The sequence below is a fragment of the Heteronotia binoei genome, chromosome 12, assembly GCF_032191835.1.
Source record: "Heteronotia binoei isolate CCM8104 ecotype False Entrance Well chromosome 12, APGP_CSIRO_Hbin_v1, whole genome shotgun sequence".
Taxonomy (NCBI): domain Eukaryota; kingdom Metazoa; phylum Chordata; class Lepidosauria; order Squamata; family Gekkonidae; genus Heteronotia; species Heteronotia binoei.
The window spans coordinates 15,384,627-15,401,599 of NC_083234.1; the positions used below are offsets into that span (position 1 = coordinate 15,384,627).

General features: G+C 48.9%; 1 protein-coding gene across 11 annotated transcripts in view; it reads left to right on the top strand.

Annotated features, from left to right (window-relative positions):
• The window catches only part of GRAMD1B (GRAM domain containing 1B), a 339,519-nt gene that overhangs the window by 314,443 nt on the left and 8,103 nt on the right, over positions 1-16,973 (top strand). For all 11 annotated transcript variants that reach the window (XM_060251475.1, XM_060251468.1, XM_060251469.1 and 8 more), the window contains 5 exons: positions 1,641-1,759; positions 1,924-2,066; positions 8,619-8,722; positions 10,732-10,935; positions 11,973-12,063. In XM_060251475.1, coding sequence (XP_060107458.1) covers positions 1,641-1,759; positions 1,924-2,066; positions 8,619-8,722; positions 10,732-10,935; positions 11,973-12,063 — 661 coding nt within the window. The remainder of the gene's footprint in view (positions 1-1,640; positions 1,760-1,923; positions 2,067-8,618; positions 8,723-10,731; positions 10,936-11,972; positions 12,064-16,973) is intronic.

The window sequence follows — 16,973 nt, forward strand, 5'->3', positions numbered from 1 at the left end:
GCTCTTTCATCTGAGGAGTGCCGTGAGGTTCCTGAGGACATTGTCTTGGACTAAGCAAGCGAGAGCCGGAACTGTGGGTCAGTTGCTAGATCTTTGGCTTTGGAAGAAGAGGAAGAAGAATTGCAGATTTATACCCCGCCCTTCTCTATGAATCAGAGACTCAGAGCAGTTTACAATCTCCTCTATCTTCGCCCCCCAGAACAGACGCCCTGTGAGGTGGGTGGGGCTGAGAGAGCTCTCACAGAAGCTGCCCTTTCAAGGACACCCTCTGCCAGAGCTATGGCTGACCCATAGGCCATTCCAGCAGCTGCAAGTGGAGGAGTGGGGAATCAAACCCGGGTTTTCCCAGTTAGGAGAACTGCACACTTAACCGCTACACCAAACTGACTCTCAGATTCCAGTCTGTTTCTCTTTGTTGCCTTGGACAAAAAAAAACCCATTTCCCATCTTTCCTGTTTCTAAAATGGGAACCACTGACGGGAGCATGACTATGAGAAGGCAAAAGAGGGCTTTCTTTCTCATGGTGCTTCACAATGAGCCCTTTTGTTGGGGCTGCCAACTGGGGCAGAGGTGGAGGTTACTGGCTGCCTGCGGCCTTGGTGCTGGCCATGGGAGCCTGTTTTCCCCCTGGGAAATGTGCCACGCCCTGCTTTGCTCGTTCGTATGAAGTTTGTGCCAGAGGGCAGCCGTCTTGGGCAGAACGGCTCAATTCAAGTCCGGTAGCACCTTAGACACCAGCAAGGTTTGGGGGAAGCAGGAGTTTTAGAGAGTCCAAGCGCTGATAAGTTTTTGAGAGTCAAAGCTCTTTTTAAAAAATCTTTCTTAAAACCTTTTTTTTAAAACTTTGTGTTTGTGTATGTGTCTGGGAGTCGTGACTGTCTTCTCGCAAGCCCTCCTGGGGCATTCAGGGAGGTGGCTTTTTATTTGAAAGCCAGTGTGGTGTAGAGTTTAAGAGTGGTGGGCTCTAATCTGGGAGAACAGGGTTTGATCCCCCCCCTCCTCCACATGCAGCTACTGGTGTGACCTTGTGCCATTCACTGTTCCCTCAAGAGCAGTTCTTGAAAGAGCTCTCTCAGCCCACAGGGTTTCTGTTATGGGGAGAGGAAAGGAAGGAGATGGTAAGCCATTTTGAGACTCCTGAGGGCAGAGGAAGGCAGGGTGAAATGTCTTCATAGAGCCAGCATGGTGTAGTGGTTAAGAGCGGTGGACTTTTAATCTGGAGAACTGGGTTTGATTCCCTGCTACTTGCAGCCAGCTGGGTGATCTTGGGCCAGTCCCATCTCTCTCCGAGCTCTCTCAGCCCCAACTAACTCACCGGGTGTCTGTTGTGGGAAGAAGGGAAGGCAATTGTAAGCCATTCTGAGACTCCCAAGTGAAGGGGCAAGGTATAAATCCAGTTTCTTCTTCTCGTCTTATTGCCTGCCTCTGCGTTCCAGTCCTGGTATTCCTTGGAGGTCTCCCATTCAAGAACTTGCCGAGATCAGCCCTGCTTAGCTTCCGAAAACTGACAAGATTGGTCTTGCCTGGTCAGGGGCATACCCCCCCAAATCTTGTTGGTTTTAAGGTGCTACTGGACTCAAATCTAGCTGTTCATGAGCATGACGTTCTCACCCGGTGATGTTCTCTCTTTCTCTTCTCAGATATCGTCTTTCACCCGTGGAAGAAGGAAGAAACTGGAAACCAGAGCCGCGTCATTCTCTACACCATCACTCTCACCAACCCTCTGGCCCCCAAAACTGCCACAGTCACTGAGACTCAGGTACAGATGCGGCAGGCTGAGGCCTCCCCCTCCCCATAGGCTTCAGAGACCAGTGCGCGACTCAGCGCCTTTTGCCATAGAAACTCTCTCGCCTGAATCCCCTCATGGTGCCTCCCTCAGCGGACTAACCCCTGTCCTGTCACGCTTCTCTCCACTCCCTCCAGACGATGTACAAGGCGAGCCAAGAGAGCGAGTGCTACGTGATAGACGCGGAGGTGCTGACGCACGACGTCCCCTACCACGATTACTTCTACACGATTAATCGTTACACGTTGACGCGTGTCGCCAGAAACAAATGCCGACTCAGGTGGGTAGCGACAATAGAAGAAGAAGAAGAAGATATTGGATTTATATCCCGCCCTCCACTCCGAAGAATCTCAGAGCAGCTCACAATCTCCTTTCCCTTCCTCCCCCACAACAGACACCCTGTGAGGTGGGTGGGGCTGGAGAGGGCTCTCACAGCAGCTGCCCTTTCAAGGACAACCTCTGCCAGAGCTATGGCTGACCCAAGGCCATGCTAGCAGGTGCAAGTGGAGGAGTGGGGAATCAAACCCAGTTCTCCCAGATAAGAGTCCGCACACTTAACCACTACACCAAATTGGCTCAATACAAAAAGGGAGGTTCACGGGAAAGATAGCCAGGGCTTTTTTTTTTTAAAGCAGTTCCAGCTGGCTTGGAATCTTGTGTGTGGCCTAATGGGCAAATGAGGTCCTGCTGGGCTTTTTTTACAAAAAAAAGCCCTGCGCGAAAAAATGGTGACGTCAGGGGGTGTGGCCTAATATGCAAATAAGCACCTGCTGAGCTTTTTCTACCAAAAAAGCCCTGTGTGAAACAATGGTGACATCAGAGGGTGTGGCCTTATATGCAAATGAGTCCCTGCTGGGCTTTTTCTAAAGAAAAGCCGTGCGTGAAACATTAGTGATATCAGAGGGTGTGGCTTTATATGCAAATGAGTTCCTGCTGGTTTTTTCCTACCAAAAAAGTCCTGTATAAAACAATGGTGACATCAGAGGGTGTGGTTTTATATACAAATGAGTCCCTGCTGGGCTTTTTCTAAAGAAAAGCCCTGTGTGAAACAGTGGTGATATCAGGGAGCGTGGCTTTATATGCAAATGAGCTCCTGTGTGAAACAATGGTGATGTCAGGGGGCGTGGCCTAATAAGCAAATTAGCCCCCCTGCTGGGCTTTTTCTACAAAGAAAGCCCTGAAGATAGCGATAATACCAAAAACTGTGAACAGATTTACAAATAGACTGTAATCAGTATTTCATACAAATTTTCAATATAGCATCGAGATAATACAGCCAAATATACATCAATTACACAACAGTAATAATTCAGTACATTTGAAATCCTTTTGGAAGACGTTGAGCGTGATACACCGTAATGCAATCTGATCCTGTCACTCACAAGGCTCACTCCCAACTGTCTCAGTATGACTGAACGTCACTTTATATAGTGAGGAAGGAGGGCAGCCGTTCATTTTTGAGGGCCTCAAACGAAGGAGGGTGATCTTTTTAATTTGGGAATGGGAAGGGGGAAAGGAACAGTGGCCTCGGGAGAGGCCCAGTTTCTGCCTGCCTTGGCCTGGCTTTTATTTATTTTTTTTTGCTTTTCATACCCTGCAGTCTCCCAAAAATGTGTGCTATGTGTGTCAAGTGCCTTCAAGTCATAGCCGAGTTATGGTGACCCCTTATGGTTTTCGAGGCAAGAAACGAACAGAGGCCTAGGAGTGGGTCTCTTTTTTAGCTTTTAGTCTCTTTTTTTCTGGGTTAGTCTCTTAAAGTCTCTTTTTTTCAGAAGAAGTCTCTTTTCTCTCTTTTTTTTTGTGCCTTCAAATGCTCAAGAAGTTAAAATTGTGGAACAGGATTGTGGGATGTGCTATTCTTCAGATGGTTTTGGTTGCAGTTAATCCTGGCGATCCTTCTGAAACAATCCCGAGTGAATATCCCAGATCAAGTCATAGTTCTTCAGCACCTATTAAACTCTATAGTTCGAAGAATGCGGCAAAGTATCTGAACTCATTTGGGTTATGAAGTCGGTGTGTTGCATCTTTTTGGCATCTTCTTGCGGTAGCATAAAGGAAACATTTGATGCAGTGTTTCCAGGGGGTGTTCCAACGGATTTTTCTCTAAGCCCTAAAAAGATGCGATATTTAATAACTGATGCACTGGGGCCATATTTTCAACATATGATCTCAGATGATGTAGGAACCTCCTTTTATTCGGCCAATGTTGAAGACAAAAAGGAACGCCGGATATCGGTGAGATATTGGTTAGAGGGTAGAGGTGAAGTAGTTTCATGACATTTGCAGACGTTCTTCATCGGGAAAGCTGATGCACAAACTTGTCAGGAAAGAAATCACACTGCTATCAGAGATTTCAGGTTTTCACGGCTGGTTAACATCATTAGGGTTTGTAGAATCTTTCGGGCTCAAGTGCTGTGTTCTACTGGAGAAAGTCTGGAAGAAAAACTTTCTCCTGTAGAACACGGCACTTGAGCCCGAAAGATTCTACAAACCCTAATAAATCACACTGCCATCAGTAGGGCAAACCTGCCCATTCACAAGCTGTGCTGATTGAGTCAGGTGGACCTAATGTGAATAAGAAAGTTCACAGACTTTTCAATGAAAATTTGATTGAAATGAGGTCATGTGGATTAGTTGATATAGGGACCTGCCCCCTTCACATCCTTCACAACTCATATCTGAAAGCCTCGCAGACTTTTGGTGAAGTTTCATCGGAATTAGCTATTGGAGAGCTAGTTTGGTGTAGTGGTTAAGTGTGTGGTCTCTTATCTGGGAGAACCGGGTTTGATTCCCCACTCCTCCACTTGCACCTGCTAGCATGGCCTTGGGTCAGCCATAGCTCTGGCAGAGGTTGTCCTTGAAAGGGCAGCTGCTGGGAGAGCCCTCTCCAGCCCCACCCACCTCACAGGGTGTCTGTTGTGGGGGAGGAAGGTAAAGGAGATTGTGAGCCGCTCTGAGACTCTTCGGAGTGGAGGGTGGGATATAAATCCAATATCTTCATCTGCCTCACAGGGTGTCTGTTGTGGGGGAGGAAGGTAAAGCAGATTGTGAGCCGCTCTGAGACTCTTCGGAGTGGAGGGCGGGATATAAATCCAATATCTTCTTCTTCTTCTTCTATTGCTGTTTACCACTCCTTTGAGGGTGGCCAGCAAGGGTAGAGGAATTCAAAAAGATACAAGAAGATCTCAAATTACCTCAAAAGAAATTCCTCAAACATTTTCCTTTTAGGTGGCTTACATTTCACTCTGCTGCCGAGAGACCGTTCGGACAGTGGGAAGGAGTAAATCATTACTTTCTTAAATTCGTTCCATCAACAAGGAATCAGACTGTGTTACAGTCTAGTTCACACAGAATAATCACCAACCTTTTACATTGCTCAGCTGTCAGAGCAGAATTATACTTCACTGTATCTTCTGCAGAACTTCTCACTAGGTTCACCGAAAGATTCCAATGAAATGAAATGAAACTTTATTTCACATCCTGTACCCTCAGTTAGAAGAACTGCTAGGGAAACCGCTAGACGTGATTGCAGGTGGATTTCTGAAGATAACTATGATGTCAATCAGTTATTTGATTTGAAAAACATGTTACCCATGAGAAATGTTGTTTCATGGGAAGTTAAAAAAGAACTTCCACATCTTCCAGAAAAAGATTTCTTGGTGTTTATAAAAAATGTTAAAGAGCATTGTGTTGCTGGATGCAAATACTTGATTGAAAAGGCAATGAAAAGGTTGTGGTTTGCTGAAAACTCTAAGACAGGGGTGGGGAACCTTTTTTTCTGCCAAGGACCATTTGGATATTTATAACACCATTCGCTGGCCATACAAAATTATCAACTTAAAAAACTGGGCTCCGCCAAGGGAGAATGATTCAGACCAGCAAAATTAATGCAAGTAATTGTTTTTCTATTTGAAGTCATGTGGGGTGAGCCTACCCCTCCCTGGCCTGCTGTCCTAGGCAAATGCCTAGCTCCGGCACTTTTTTTGTAGAAAAAGCCCAGCAGGAACTCAGCATATTAGGCCACATTCCCTAATATTAACATATTAGGTCACACACTCATTAGCATATTAGACCACACCATCTGGGATAATCAAGTGCATCCCTCCCTCTCTTCCTTCGTGCAGAAACTGCAACTGCTCCCAGCAGACCTTTAAAGGCACCCACACACCCCAGCAGCAGTCCTTCACAATGCCCACCACTCAGGTTCCACAGAGAGAGGGAGAGAAAGAGAGAGAGGAAGGAAAAAACAGAAATAAAGAAATGGGGGGAGGCTATGCAGCATGGCTGGGCCCTACAGTCCCAGCCAGCCAGGCCCAGGGGGGAGGGGGGGCTGCTGCACAGTGTGGCTGGGCCCCACGATCCTTGCCGGCCAGCCAGGCCCCAGGGAAGCCGCCATGTGGTTTGGCTTAGCCCAGCAATCCCCAAGGGCCAGACCAAGTGATCTCGAGGGCCGCAAATGGCCCTCGGGCCTGACATTCCCCACCCCTGCTCTAAGATGTTTAAACCCTTCTCTTGTGAAAACCCCCAAAAGCTGTCAAGATGTAGTTTCAGTTGCCAGAGAACTCCCTATTGATACAAAAGATGTTCCCATTGATGAATGGAAAAAGTTGCAGATGGAGAGAAACAGCCCAGCTTTTGAAGGAAAAATTGATAGTCTTTGGGATAAAATTTTAAAGAAAACTAATTTAGCTGGGGGAGAAAACATCAAGAGTTGATGAAAGCTATCACGACTGCAAGACTCTATCACATGGAAATGCAGACACCGAGAGGCGTTTTTCTGTGTCAAGATGGGCCGTGACTGAGGACGAGGCTTGCACTTGAGAACAAACATTGAATGCAATTTTGTTGATCGCAGATACGTTGAAAACCTACAGAAATAAACCTGAACTGGTTCCCATGGCATCAAAACTTATTGCTATGCAAGGAAGTGCAGTCAGAGGAACAAAAAAGGTTGAAAGAGGAGGAAGAAAAAAGATGGAAGAAAAGGTTAAACAAGCAGAAGAGTCTAGGGAAAAAGATTACTGAGATAGAAAGCAAGATCACTGACAAAAAAAAAGACCACGAGGCAACTTCTGAAGCATCTGGTCATCTGTTCAAAGAGCCAATGAACGACTGAAGAGAGCAATACGAAACGGAAATTTGCAGGATGCTAGTATTGCATAGGGTATGTTGGAAGGCTATGTCGCTCTGCGTGGAACTGAATGGCAAACACTTAAAGAAGGTGGAAACTCTTAAAAAAAAACTGCAGAGAAAAGAAAAAATAGTTTGAACTCCAAAAATTCTTGATTTATTTATTTTTATTTGAATTAGCATTCTATTTAACTACAAAAAAAAAAAATCCTAATCATGCTTTTTAGTGTAGTTTTTTGGTTTTATTCAGTAATAAATGAACAAGCTATACCCCATCCAGGACCAGAAACAAATGAGACTTAGCCTTAAACACCAAGTGATATATTGTGCATGAATGTATATGCGTATACACACACACATAATATAGTCTACTATATGATATACTGCATATTTTTTGGAAGTTTTGAAGTTAAAAACAGCTTGATTAACAAACTGAGCAATTTAAGTGGGAAGAAAACCACTAGGTAGATATTATCATAAATGATAATAATCCATTTGATGCCAAGCTAAAAAACTTTTTCAGTTTTTTTAGTGCAACCGCTGAAGTAAATTTACATCCCACTCAAGTTCTGAGAGAAAAATTATATTCTTTATGATTTTGTAGTCACACAAAATGTGTATACTTACACATTTGTTTCTGGTCTCAACCAGCTGCCTGAGTTCGGACTCTCTGGCCCCCGGGGAAGATGGGAGTTACCTCCCATCTCCAAGCAAGGAGGCCACTATCAAACTGGAGGAGAACTGGGGAGTGGAAGACAAGGAGGGATACAGCGGACAAGAATTCCAGGAAATATTCACCAAAGAGGGCTGGACTGACAGAGCTTTGAGGACTGGAGACGCTCCAAAGCCCAAAAGAAGTAAGATGAATAGAAGAGGAAGAGAGATCAAGCCTCGCAGAGAAAAGATGCGACCATGATGTCCTGTAGACAAGATCCACCTGGCAGAATGGTGGAAACGTACCTGGAGCAAGTTTTCAACGTTTGGTGGGTGAGGGGAGGGGAAGCCTAGGAATTAGTTAAGAGGGAAGTCAAGGGAGAGCTGAGGAGGGTGCATCCACTTGACTCCACATGCAGAGACCTGGAGGGTCAAACGGGAGAAAGTAGGAGACACGGAAGAAGGGGGCGAAGGTCAAGAGTAACCTCCCCCCTTCCTTTGTCATGACTGAGGCTCATCCTGCGACTAGAATCCTCTGAGAATAATCGTCCTGGAGTGACCGTCCTCTCTGCACTCGGCACAACAAAACCTAGGTACCAACACTGGCCTTTTTTTGGTTGGGGATTACTGAAAAATACATATATTTTATTTATCAGAATTTTTAGTGCAAAAACGTGAGCGTCAAACATTTGAACCATTTGGCACACTTGGCGACTTGGCCTCTTTTAGTCTCTTTTCCTGCCATTTTAGACTCTCTTCTCTCTTTTTTGGGGGTGGTCTACCAGTCCTAGCTCCGCCTTTGTAACAGGCCTCCAAGGAATATTAGGGTCTCCCATCCAAATACTGACCAAGGCTGGCCCTTCTTGGCTTCCGAGATCTGACGAGATTGTTCTAGCCTGGGCCATCCAGCTCAGGGCCAGAAAGACCGTGTTTCAAACCGGCAACTTCAGTCGGCCAATCTGAGTGCAGATATTTGGATGCGACAGCTGCTTAGGGCGGGGTAGTGCTGTGGTTAGGGGAAAGTGACCGGAGTTCTTCCTCTTTCCAGGGTTTCTACGGAGCTCCGGTACAGGAAACAGCCGTGGGGGCTGGTGAAATCCTTCATCGAGAAGAACTTCTGGAGCGGCCTGGATGATTATTTCCGCCACTTAGGTGAGGGAGCAGTGTGCCTCGGGCTGGTAATAGTAGTAGTAGTAGTAGTTACTACGGTCTTGAGACCAGCTTACAATTCAATCAGGCATAAAATACAATAGTAATAAATGCAAGTTTAAGAACTTTAATTAGGTGGAGTTCCCATAATTTGATAATTAATGCACAAAACTCAGCAACTTAACATTATGCCTTGGACTGGTGTTGCGTTTGTTTTTGAGTGCTGGAACAAGGTTTTCAGTGGGCACAGGGTTACTAAGACACTCAGGACATGAGGTGGGGGCTGACCAGGAGCGGGGAGGGAGACCTAGATCTTGTTGCTGGTGATGTCCTGGTATATGGGCAAAAACTCTGTGGTAAAAATGGCTTCTACCATAGAGTTTTTGCCCAAATACCGGTGCTGATGGTGACACTATGACATCACTTCCGGTTCATGCCATAAGTGACATCACTGTGTTGCCATTGGCCAGGCTTAGGCCTCCTTCCTGCTCCTGGGAAGCTCCCCTGCTGGCCAGCGGGGGTGGGCGGGGTTGATACTGTGAGCACAAGACTCAGGCTTGAGGAGCTGTTTATTTGTCTAAAACTTTTCTACCCTGCTTTTCTCCCAATCAGTGGTTTGGTTTTGCCTGCTGGTTGTGGCGGTGGAGATTGCCCTTAAGTTGCAGCCGACTTACAGCAATCCCTGGCGGGGTTTTCAAGGCAAGAGATGTTCAGAGCGGGTTTGCCGTTGCCTGCCTCTCTTTAGCAACCCCGGGTTTCCCGGCTGGTCTCGCCTCCAAGCACTAGCCGAGGCCGACCCTGCTGCGGTTCTGAGATGTGCTACAATGAAGACAGCCTGAGCCAGGACAAGGCGGCTTTGCCCGCTTAAGACCAAATCATTCCCTTCCTTGTGTGTTCGGGCACCTTATTCCAAGTACGCTGTGGGGCGAAATCAGTGTCCACCTGTTTTAATTTATTTACATAGGAAACGGTCTCCTTTATTCTATTTAAAGCGTTCTTGCACTGCCTTGCCGCCCAGATCTGGTCCCTACGATGGAAACATTTAACGACAGCATTTAGAATAATATATGAAACAGTGCAAGCCTGCCCCCATATAAACGCATAAACCCACAACACCAAAACCAGAAGGGAATACCAGAGGTGGTGCGAGCCCTGCGGGACCTGAATCAGTTCCGCAGGGCTTGCAAAACCATCCTCTTTCAGCTTGCTTTTAAGACAGAACCCGGCTAAACTGCCCTGTAGCCATATAGCCATCTTATATATGATTGTGAACTGTAGCACCTTAACTTAATTTAATTTATAATAGCTATTTTATCTATTTTAACTAACCTATGTAACCTAATTGTATTTTAACTTGTTTTGTCTTGATTGTATTTTATCCAAATCATGGTTGTTCCATGTCTGTGAGGCGCCCTGAGCCCGCCTTGGCAGGGGAGGGCGGGATACAAAAATAAATTTACTTTACTTACTTTACTTACTTAATAGCTGTTATTGGGGGCATGCCAAATGGAACAAAACTGCCTTCGCCCACTGGCAGAAGACAACACTAGAAGGAGACCGAAGGATCTCCCTGGGGGAGGAGGAAGACCAAGAAGAAGATAATTGCAGATTTATACCCCACCCTGCTCTCTGAATCAGAAACTTAGAGTGGCTTACAATCTCCTATATCTTCTCCCCCCCCCCCCCCAACCACAGACACCCTGTGAGGTGGGTGGGGCTGAGAGGGCTCTCGCAGCAGCTGCCCTTTCAAGGACAACTCCTGCGAGAGCTATGGCTAACCCAAGGCCATTCCAGCAGCTGCGAGTGGAGGAGTGGGGAATCAAACCCGGTTCTCCCAGATAAGAGTCCGCGCACTTAACCACTACACCAAACTGGCAAAGGCATTTGAGAGTGTAGGTGCCACCACCAAGAAGTCCCTTTCCTCTAGTAACCTCTTGCCCTCACTTTCCCCTTAGCTCCTTTCTTGGCCAAGATTAAATCGGTCTCCTCTTTCTTTATTCTTTCTTCGGCAGAGAGCGAGCTGACCAAAACAGAGAGCACATACCTAGCTGAGCTTCACCGACAATCCCCCAAAGAGAAGGCAAGCAAACAATCCACGGTGCGCCGGAGGAAACGGCCCCACACGCACTTGCGGGGGCCGCACCTGGAGGAAGTGCTGAGCCCCGTCACCACTCCCACAGACGAGGAGGCAGTAGGTCGAATCAAGCGTGTGGCAGGTAGGGAAGCTCCGGCAAGAGGCGGGAGTGTCCACCCAGAGGGGTGGGGAAGTTGGGGGTCTCTCTTTTGCTGAGGCTATCTCTGGGGAGGGGGGAAGGGGTTTCTTGGAAGGCGCAAAGTCATAGGCTGGCTGACCTACAGGAACTGTCTGTTCATGCAGAGAATTGCCTTTTCTTTCTCCTGGTAGTCCGTTGCAGGACTTGCAGTGCAAGGCTGCATTTGCCAGCTCTGGGTCGGGAAATTCCTGGAGAATTTTTGGGTGGAGTCTGGGAATGGTGGGGGTTGGGGGAGGGGAGGCACGTCAGCAAGGTAGAATGCCCTAGAGTCCACCCTCCCAAGCGGCCATGTTCTCCAGGGGAACTGATCTTGGTCGGTTGGAGATAAGCTGTAACAGTGGGAGATCTCCGGGTGCTGCCTGGAAATTGGCAACCCCGGGGCTTTTTTGTAGCAGGAACTCCTTTGTCCACACACCCCTTGAGGTAGCCAATCCTCCAAGAGCTTTCACGGCTCTCCTGACAGGGCTTACTGTAAGCTCCTGGAGGATTGGCTACATCAGGGGGTGTGGCCTAATAGGCAAAGGAGTTCCTGCTACAAAAAAAGACCTGGGCCACACACCCCTAATGTAGCCAATCCTTCAAGAGCTTACAGGGCTCTTCTGACAAGGCCTATTGTAAGCTTCTGGAGGATTGGCTACATCAGGGTGTGTGTGGCCTAATACACAAAGGAGTTCCTGCTACAAAAAAGGCCAGCCAACTTCCTCTTATTAGCGGCCCAGCCCAGTCCAGGATGCTCTTGCAGCATGAACAAGGGCACTTCCCAGGCCTCAGTTTTCATACCAAACCCTCTTTGCAAGGGGGAAGGGGTGGGGAGTGCCAGAAAGTTAATCTGGGCCTGCAAGGCTGAAAGAGCTGCCTAGAACGATCCTCCCCCCCCCCCCCCGGAGAGAGGGAGAAGCAGAACTAAGTTCGGGGCGCTCATCAGGGAAGGGAATCGACGTCTCGCCTTCCTGCGGCGTGTAACACGTGCCGCCTTCCAGGTTCCACACAAACACGGCACATCCCCGAGGAGAGTCCCAGCGGCTTCCACTTACAGAGCGTCTCCAAGTTGCTGCTCATTATCAGTTGTGTGTAAGTGATTCCTTCGCCCCCTCCTGCCCCCCAGGGGGAGCTGTCTCTTTCTTTCCTCTTTCGCCTCCGGGTCCGCCCCCCCCTCCCGCCCCCTTCATACACACACCTGTGTCTCTCTCCATATGATTCCCCAGGCTAGTTTCTCTCCCCGAAGCTGAAATCCTCCCCTCCCCTCCCGTCTTGTGAAAAGAATCCTTCCTTTTGTGCGTTTGGAATTGGGAAGACAAGACTCACGGTGAAAGGCAGTAATGCTAGGGGAAAGGCACCAGGAAAAGAGGAAACCCCAATATGAGATGGAGGGACTCCAGGCCTTGAATCCAGCAGGAGCTCACCGGAGCGCAGCTCCTGAACCTTTCTGACAGCTTCCCCCCTCCCCCCATACCTACCTTGTCCATTGAATAGTAGGTGCAGCTGCATAACAATCCCTGGATAAAAAGAGCGGGCAGCCAGCCAGCCACCACGGGCTTTGCCACACCCCCAGCAGCCCTCATTAACCCCTGGAGAAGCCCACACCACCCTTTCTCCACTTATAATGTGATTTTGGGCAGCGGGTGACTTGCTGGCCTTTTGACTGGGGCGGGGAGGGGCAGCCCAGGAGAGCCCCAGGTGAGCGAGGCCTGCTTGGGCTGGCTGGATCTCTAGCCAGCCCAAGCAGGCCTCGCTCGCCCGGGGCTCTCCTTTCTTGTGTCAGGTTGCTTTTGGCGGGAGGGGGTGGGGGGGCAGTATGTGCTAATGAGCTTCAACACCTGTTTTTCTACAAAACGACCCTTGATGGACTCCATCAAGGAAGCCCCAACTCGAGGGGTTGCCAAGTTCTCCCTGGGCACCAGCCACGGATGGGAGATGGGGTTGCCAGATCCAAGTTGGGAAACTGCTGGAGATTTGAGGAAGGAGCTGGGGAAGTCAGGAACCTCAGTGGGGTACAAAGCCGTCGAGTCCACCCTCCGAAGCACTCTTTTTCTCCAGGGGAACTGATCTCTGTAGACTGGAGGTGGAACTTAATTCTGGGGGATCCCCGGGTCCCACCTGGAGGCTGGCATCCCTGCACCGCCCTCCGTTGGCAAGACCTGAGCAAAGCCGCTAACGGCCGGACGTTTTGGAAAACGTCGATTCATAGGTTGGCTATAAGTTGGAAGGGCCCCATGGCGCAGAGTGTTAAAGCTGCAGTACTCCAATCCTAAGCTCTGCTCGCGACCTGTTCGATCCCCTGCGGAAGCTGGGCTTTCAGGTAGCTGGCTCCAGGCTGTCTCAATCTTCCATCCTTCCGAGGTCGGTCAAAGGAGTCCCCAGCTTGCTGGGGGGGAAGTGTAGATGACTGGGGAAGGCAATGGCAAGCCACCCCGTAAAAAGTCTGCCGTGAAAGCAACGTCACCTCAGAGTCGGAAACGACTGGTGCTTGCACAGGGGACTCCCTTTACCTTTGTAAGTCGGAAGCGACCTGATGGCACTTAACACACGAACCATGTTTCGAATCCGTCTCTGGTTTTTGTGGCATCCAACTCTGTTTCTTTCGCTCTGAGTCGTCCATCTCTTCTGGCTCGGCTGGGAGCATTCCTGAGAATCCGAGGGGGTGGGTGGTTTGGCTCCACTAGATGTTAGACGGGGAACAGCTGTTGATCCAGACAGGGAGAAAGGGTGTAACATGGGGGCTGGCTGAGAGAGCGAAGAAGTGATGCTCCCAGGCAGCCATAGAAGGACCAGGAGATAAATTCCCTGTCTAGAGTCCAGGAGACAGAGAACAAGGGGTGGGTGGGGGAGCAAGGCGAGCTTTATGGTTGGGGGGGAGGGGCGGCACAATTTGAGGCACACAGACAATTGGGCTGCTTGCTAACCCTGTTATGCTTGGTTCTGTCAGGGCCATATCTATTGCATAGGGTGGGAATCTTCACTTTTGGCTTCTTCTGGTCTGGGGGGTGGGGAGAAGCAGAGCGCTTATTTAACCAGCTTGGATAAAAGCAGGGCTTTTTTTGTAGCAGGAACTCCTTTGCATATTAGACCACACCCCTGTGATGTAGCCAATCCTTCAAGAGCTTACAGGATCTTCTGTAAGATCTTGGAGGACTGGATACATCAGGGGTGTGTGGCCTAATATGCAAAGAAGAAGACTGTAGATTGATACCCCACCCTTCTCTCTGAATCAGAGTCTCAGAGCGGCTCACAATCTCCTTTATCTTCCTCCCCCACAACAGACACCCTGTGAGGTGGGTGGGGCTGAGAGGGCTCTCACAGCAGCTGCCCTTTCAAGGACAACCTCTGCCAGAGCTATGGCTGACCTAAGGCCATTCCAGCAGGTGCAAGTGGAGGAGTGGGGAATCAAACCCGGTTCTCCCAGATAAGAGTCCGCACACTTAACCACTACACCAAGCTGGCTCTCAAAGGAGTTCCTGCTACAAAAAAAAAAAAGTCTTGGATAAAAGAAGAAAACACCCTGAATTCTTCCATCCCTCACAGGCATTTCAAATAGCCCAGCTTTCCTTTTTAATTTCAGAATTTTGTGCCTGACCCCTGGTGGGGCTTCATTCCTTTTCAGGCATCACTTGGTGTTTTACTAATCCCATCGGGAGCTCATTTTAACCATGGAATGTTTTGACGGTTGGCAGGAGATTCTCTTGGACTCAGCTGGCTTTAGACTCAGTTTGTCAGGCTGTTCAGTGGGGTGATGAGTGAGGGCTCCCCTCCCCCCCTCAAATGGCTCTCCTCCTGCTCCATGCCCAGCCTACCCCCTCAAAACCTCAGGGATGGCCAAACTGCAGATTGGGAGCCACATGTGACTCTTGCACACATTTTAGGTGGCTCTCAAGTCCCTACTGCCCCATCAGCTGGCTTGGAGAAGGCATTTGTCTCTTTAAATCACTTCTCCAAGCCAAGCCAGCTGGCAGCTTGGTGAATGCATTTAAAATTAGCCTTCCTCCCTCCCTCCCTCCTGCCTTCCTTTCTTCCATCTTCCCTTCCTCCATTCCTTCCTCCCTCCCTTCCTCCCTCCTTCCTTCCCTCCTTCCTTCCTCCCTCCCTCCTTCCTCCCTCTCTCCTTCCTCCCTCTCTCCTTCCTCCCTCTCTCCTTCCTTCCTCCTTTCATCTATCCTCCCTCCCTCCTTCCTTTTTTCCTCCCTCCCTCCCTCCCTCCTTCCTTCCTTCCTTCCTTCCTTCCTTCCTTCCTTCCTTCCTTCCTTCCTTCCTTCCTTCCTTCCTTCCTTCCTTCCTTCCTTCCTTCCTTCCTTCCTCCCTCCCCTCCCCTCCCCTCCCTCCCTCCGGGAGGGACGGTGGCTCAGTGGTAGAGCATCTGCTTGGGAAGCAGAAGGTCCCAGGTTCAATCCCTGGCATCTCCAAAAAAGAGTCCAGGCAAATAGGTGTGAAAAACCTCAGCTTGAGACCCTGGAGAGCCGCTGCCAGTCTGAGTAGACAATACTGACTTTGATGGACCAAGGGTCTGATTCAGTAGAAGGCAGCTTCGTATGTCCATATGTCCTTCCTCCCTCCCTCCCCCTTGTGAGTCTCAAACATCTGATGTTTATTCTGTGTGGCTCTTACATTAAGCTAGTTTGCCCCCCGCCCCCCCCCCCAGCTTGCCGGTGCAGCTTTGATTTGGTCTTGCTGTGATGTGGGATGGGTGGTAGGTTCAGCTTAGTCCTTCTTTTCCGTCCCCCCTCCTTTCTATTTTCAGAGTGTGGCTGGGTTGGTCTTCAGCGTAACAGCAGTTATGTTCAGGCCTCGGATTCAATGGGAGCTCACAGGAGCACAGCTCCTGAACCTTTCTGAGAGTTCCACCTCCTCCTTCCCACCTTGTCCATTGAATAGTAGGTGCAGCTGCATAACAATCCCTGGATCAGCTCCACCACCTATTTTTCTACAAAACAACCCCTGGTTATGTTTGAGCTTGCTGGAACCTTAGAGACCAACAAGAGCTCCAGGATATAAGCTTTGGAGAATCAAATCTCCCTTTTTCTGGTTGCGGAGCGGATGCAAGCAGTGCCATCTGCTGGCCCAAATGGCCCTGGAGAACAAAACAACAAGCATGTCCCAAGACAGTTTTCCAGTTAGGTTCAAGTCCAAGGACACCTTAGAGATGAACAAGGGTGTTCGGGTTTGAGCTTGCAAGAATCAGAGCTCCCTTTGTCAGGCACAGGAGAGCAGAAAGAGTCCTTTGATCCTAGCCAGAAGGTGGGAAGGCTGTTGTAACCAGGGATGGAATTCTAGCAGGAGCTCCTTTGCATATTAAGCCACGAACCCCTGATGTAGCCAATCCTCCCAGAGCTTACAAAAAAGAGCCCTGTAAGCTCTTGGAGGATTGGCTACATCAGGGGTGTGTGGCCTAATATGCAAAGGAGCCCCTACTAGAATTACACCCCCGGGTGTAACGAATGCTTGCGTAAAGGATCCAGAGGTGTGCAGTGCATTTAATTACCTTTACTGGGGCAGAGATAAAATGATTGGGGCCAGAAAATTAGCATTTGTAGTCTTGATGATTCTGGGCCCTGGTGAAAGTCGGGGCACCCCCTCCTCTCCTTACACCCAATCAACTGATTCTTTTTTTTTTAATTTAGAAAGTTTAATTCAATACACCGCACACATACAATCATGCCACAGCAACAACAACCACAAAATTGTAAATCCACTGGGATGCAGAGCAAAGCCTGCAAGAACAGGGACCCACACAATGAAGAGAAACATCAACGGAAAAATCAGGGCAAGGAAGGCCCACGCCATTGGGCCCGGCAGCTGTGCTTGGGCACGATGCCTTCTCCAACGGCAAGAACACTCTCTCTCCATGCCCCTTCCTTGTATCCAGCTGTTTGCAGAGACTCAGTGCAGATGTCAGGGGACCAGAGAACTAGGAATGGACTCTCTTTGAAAGCTGAGTTTCTCAGGACTCTGCATTTAACTCCATTTTGTGATACGCACATTCCTACCGC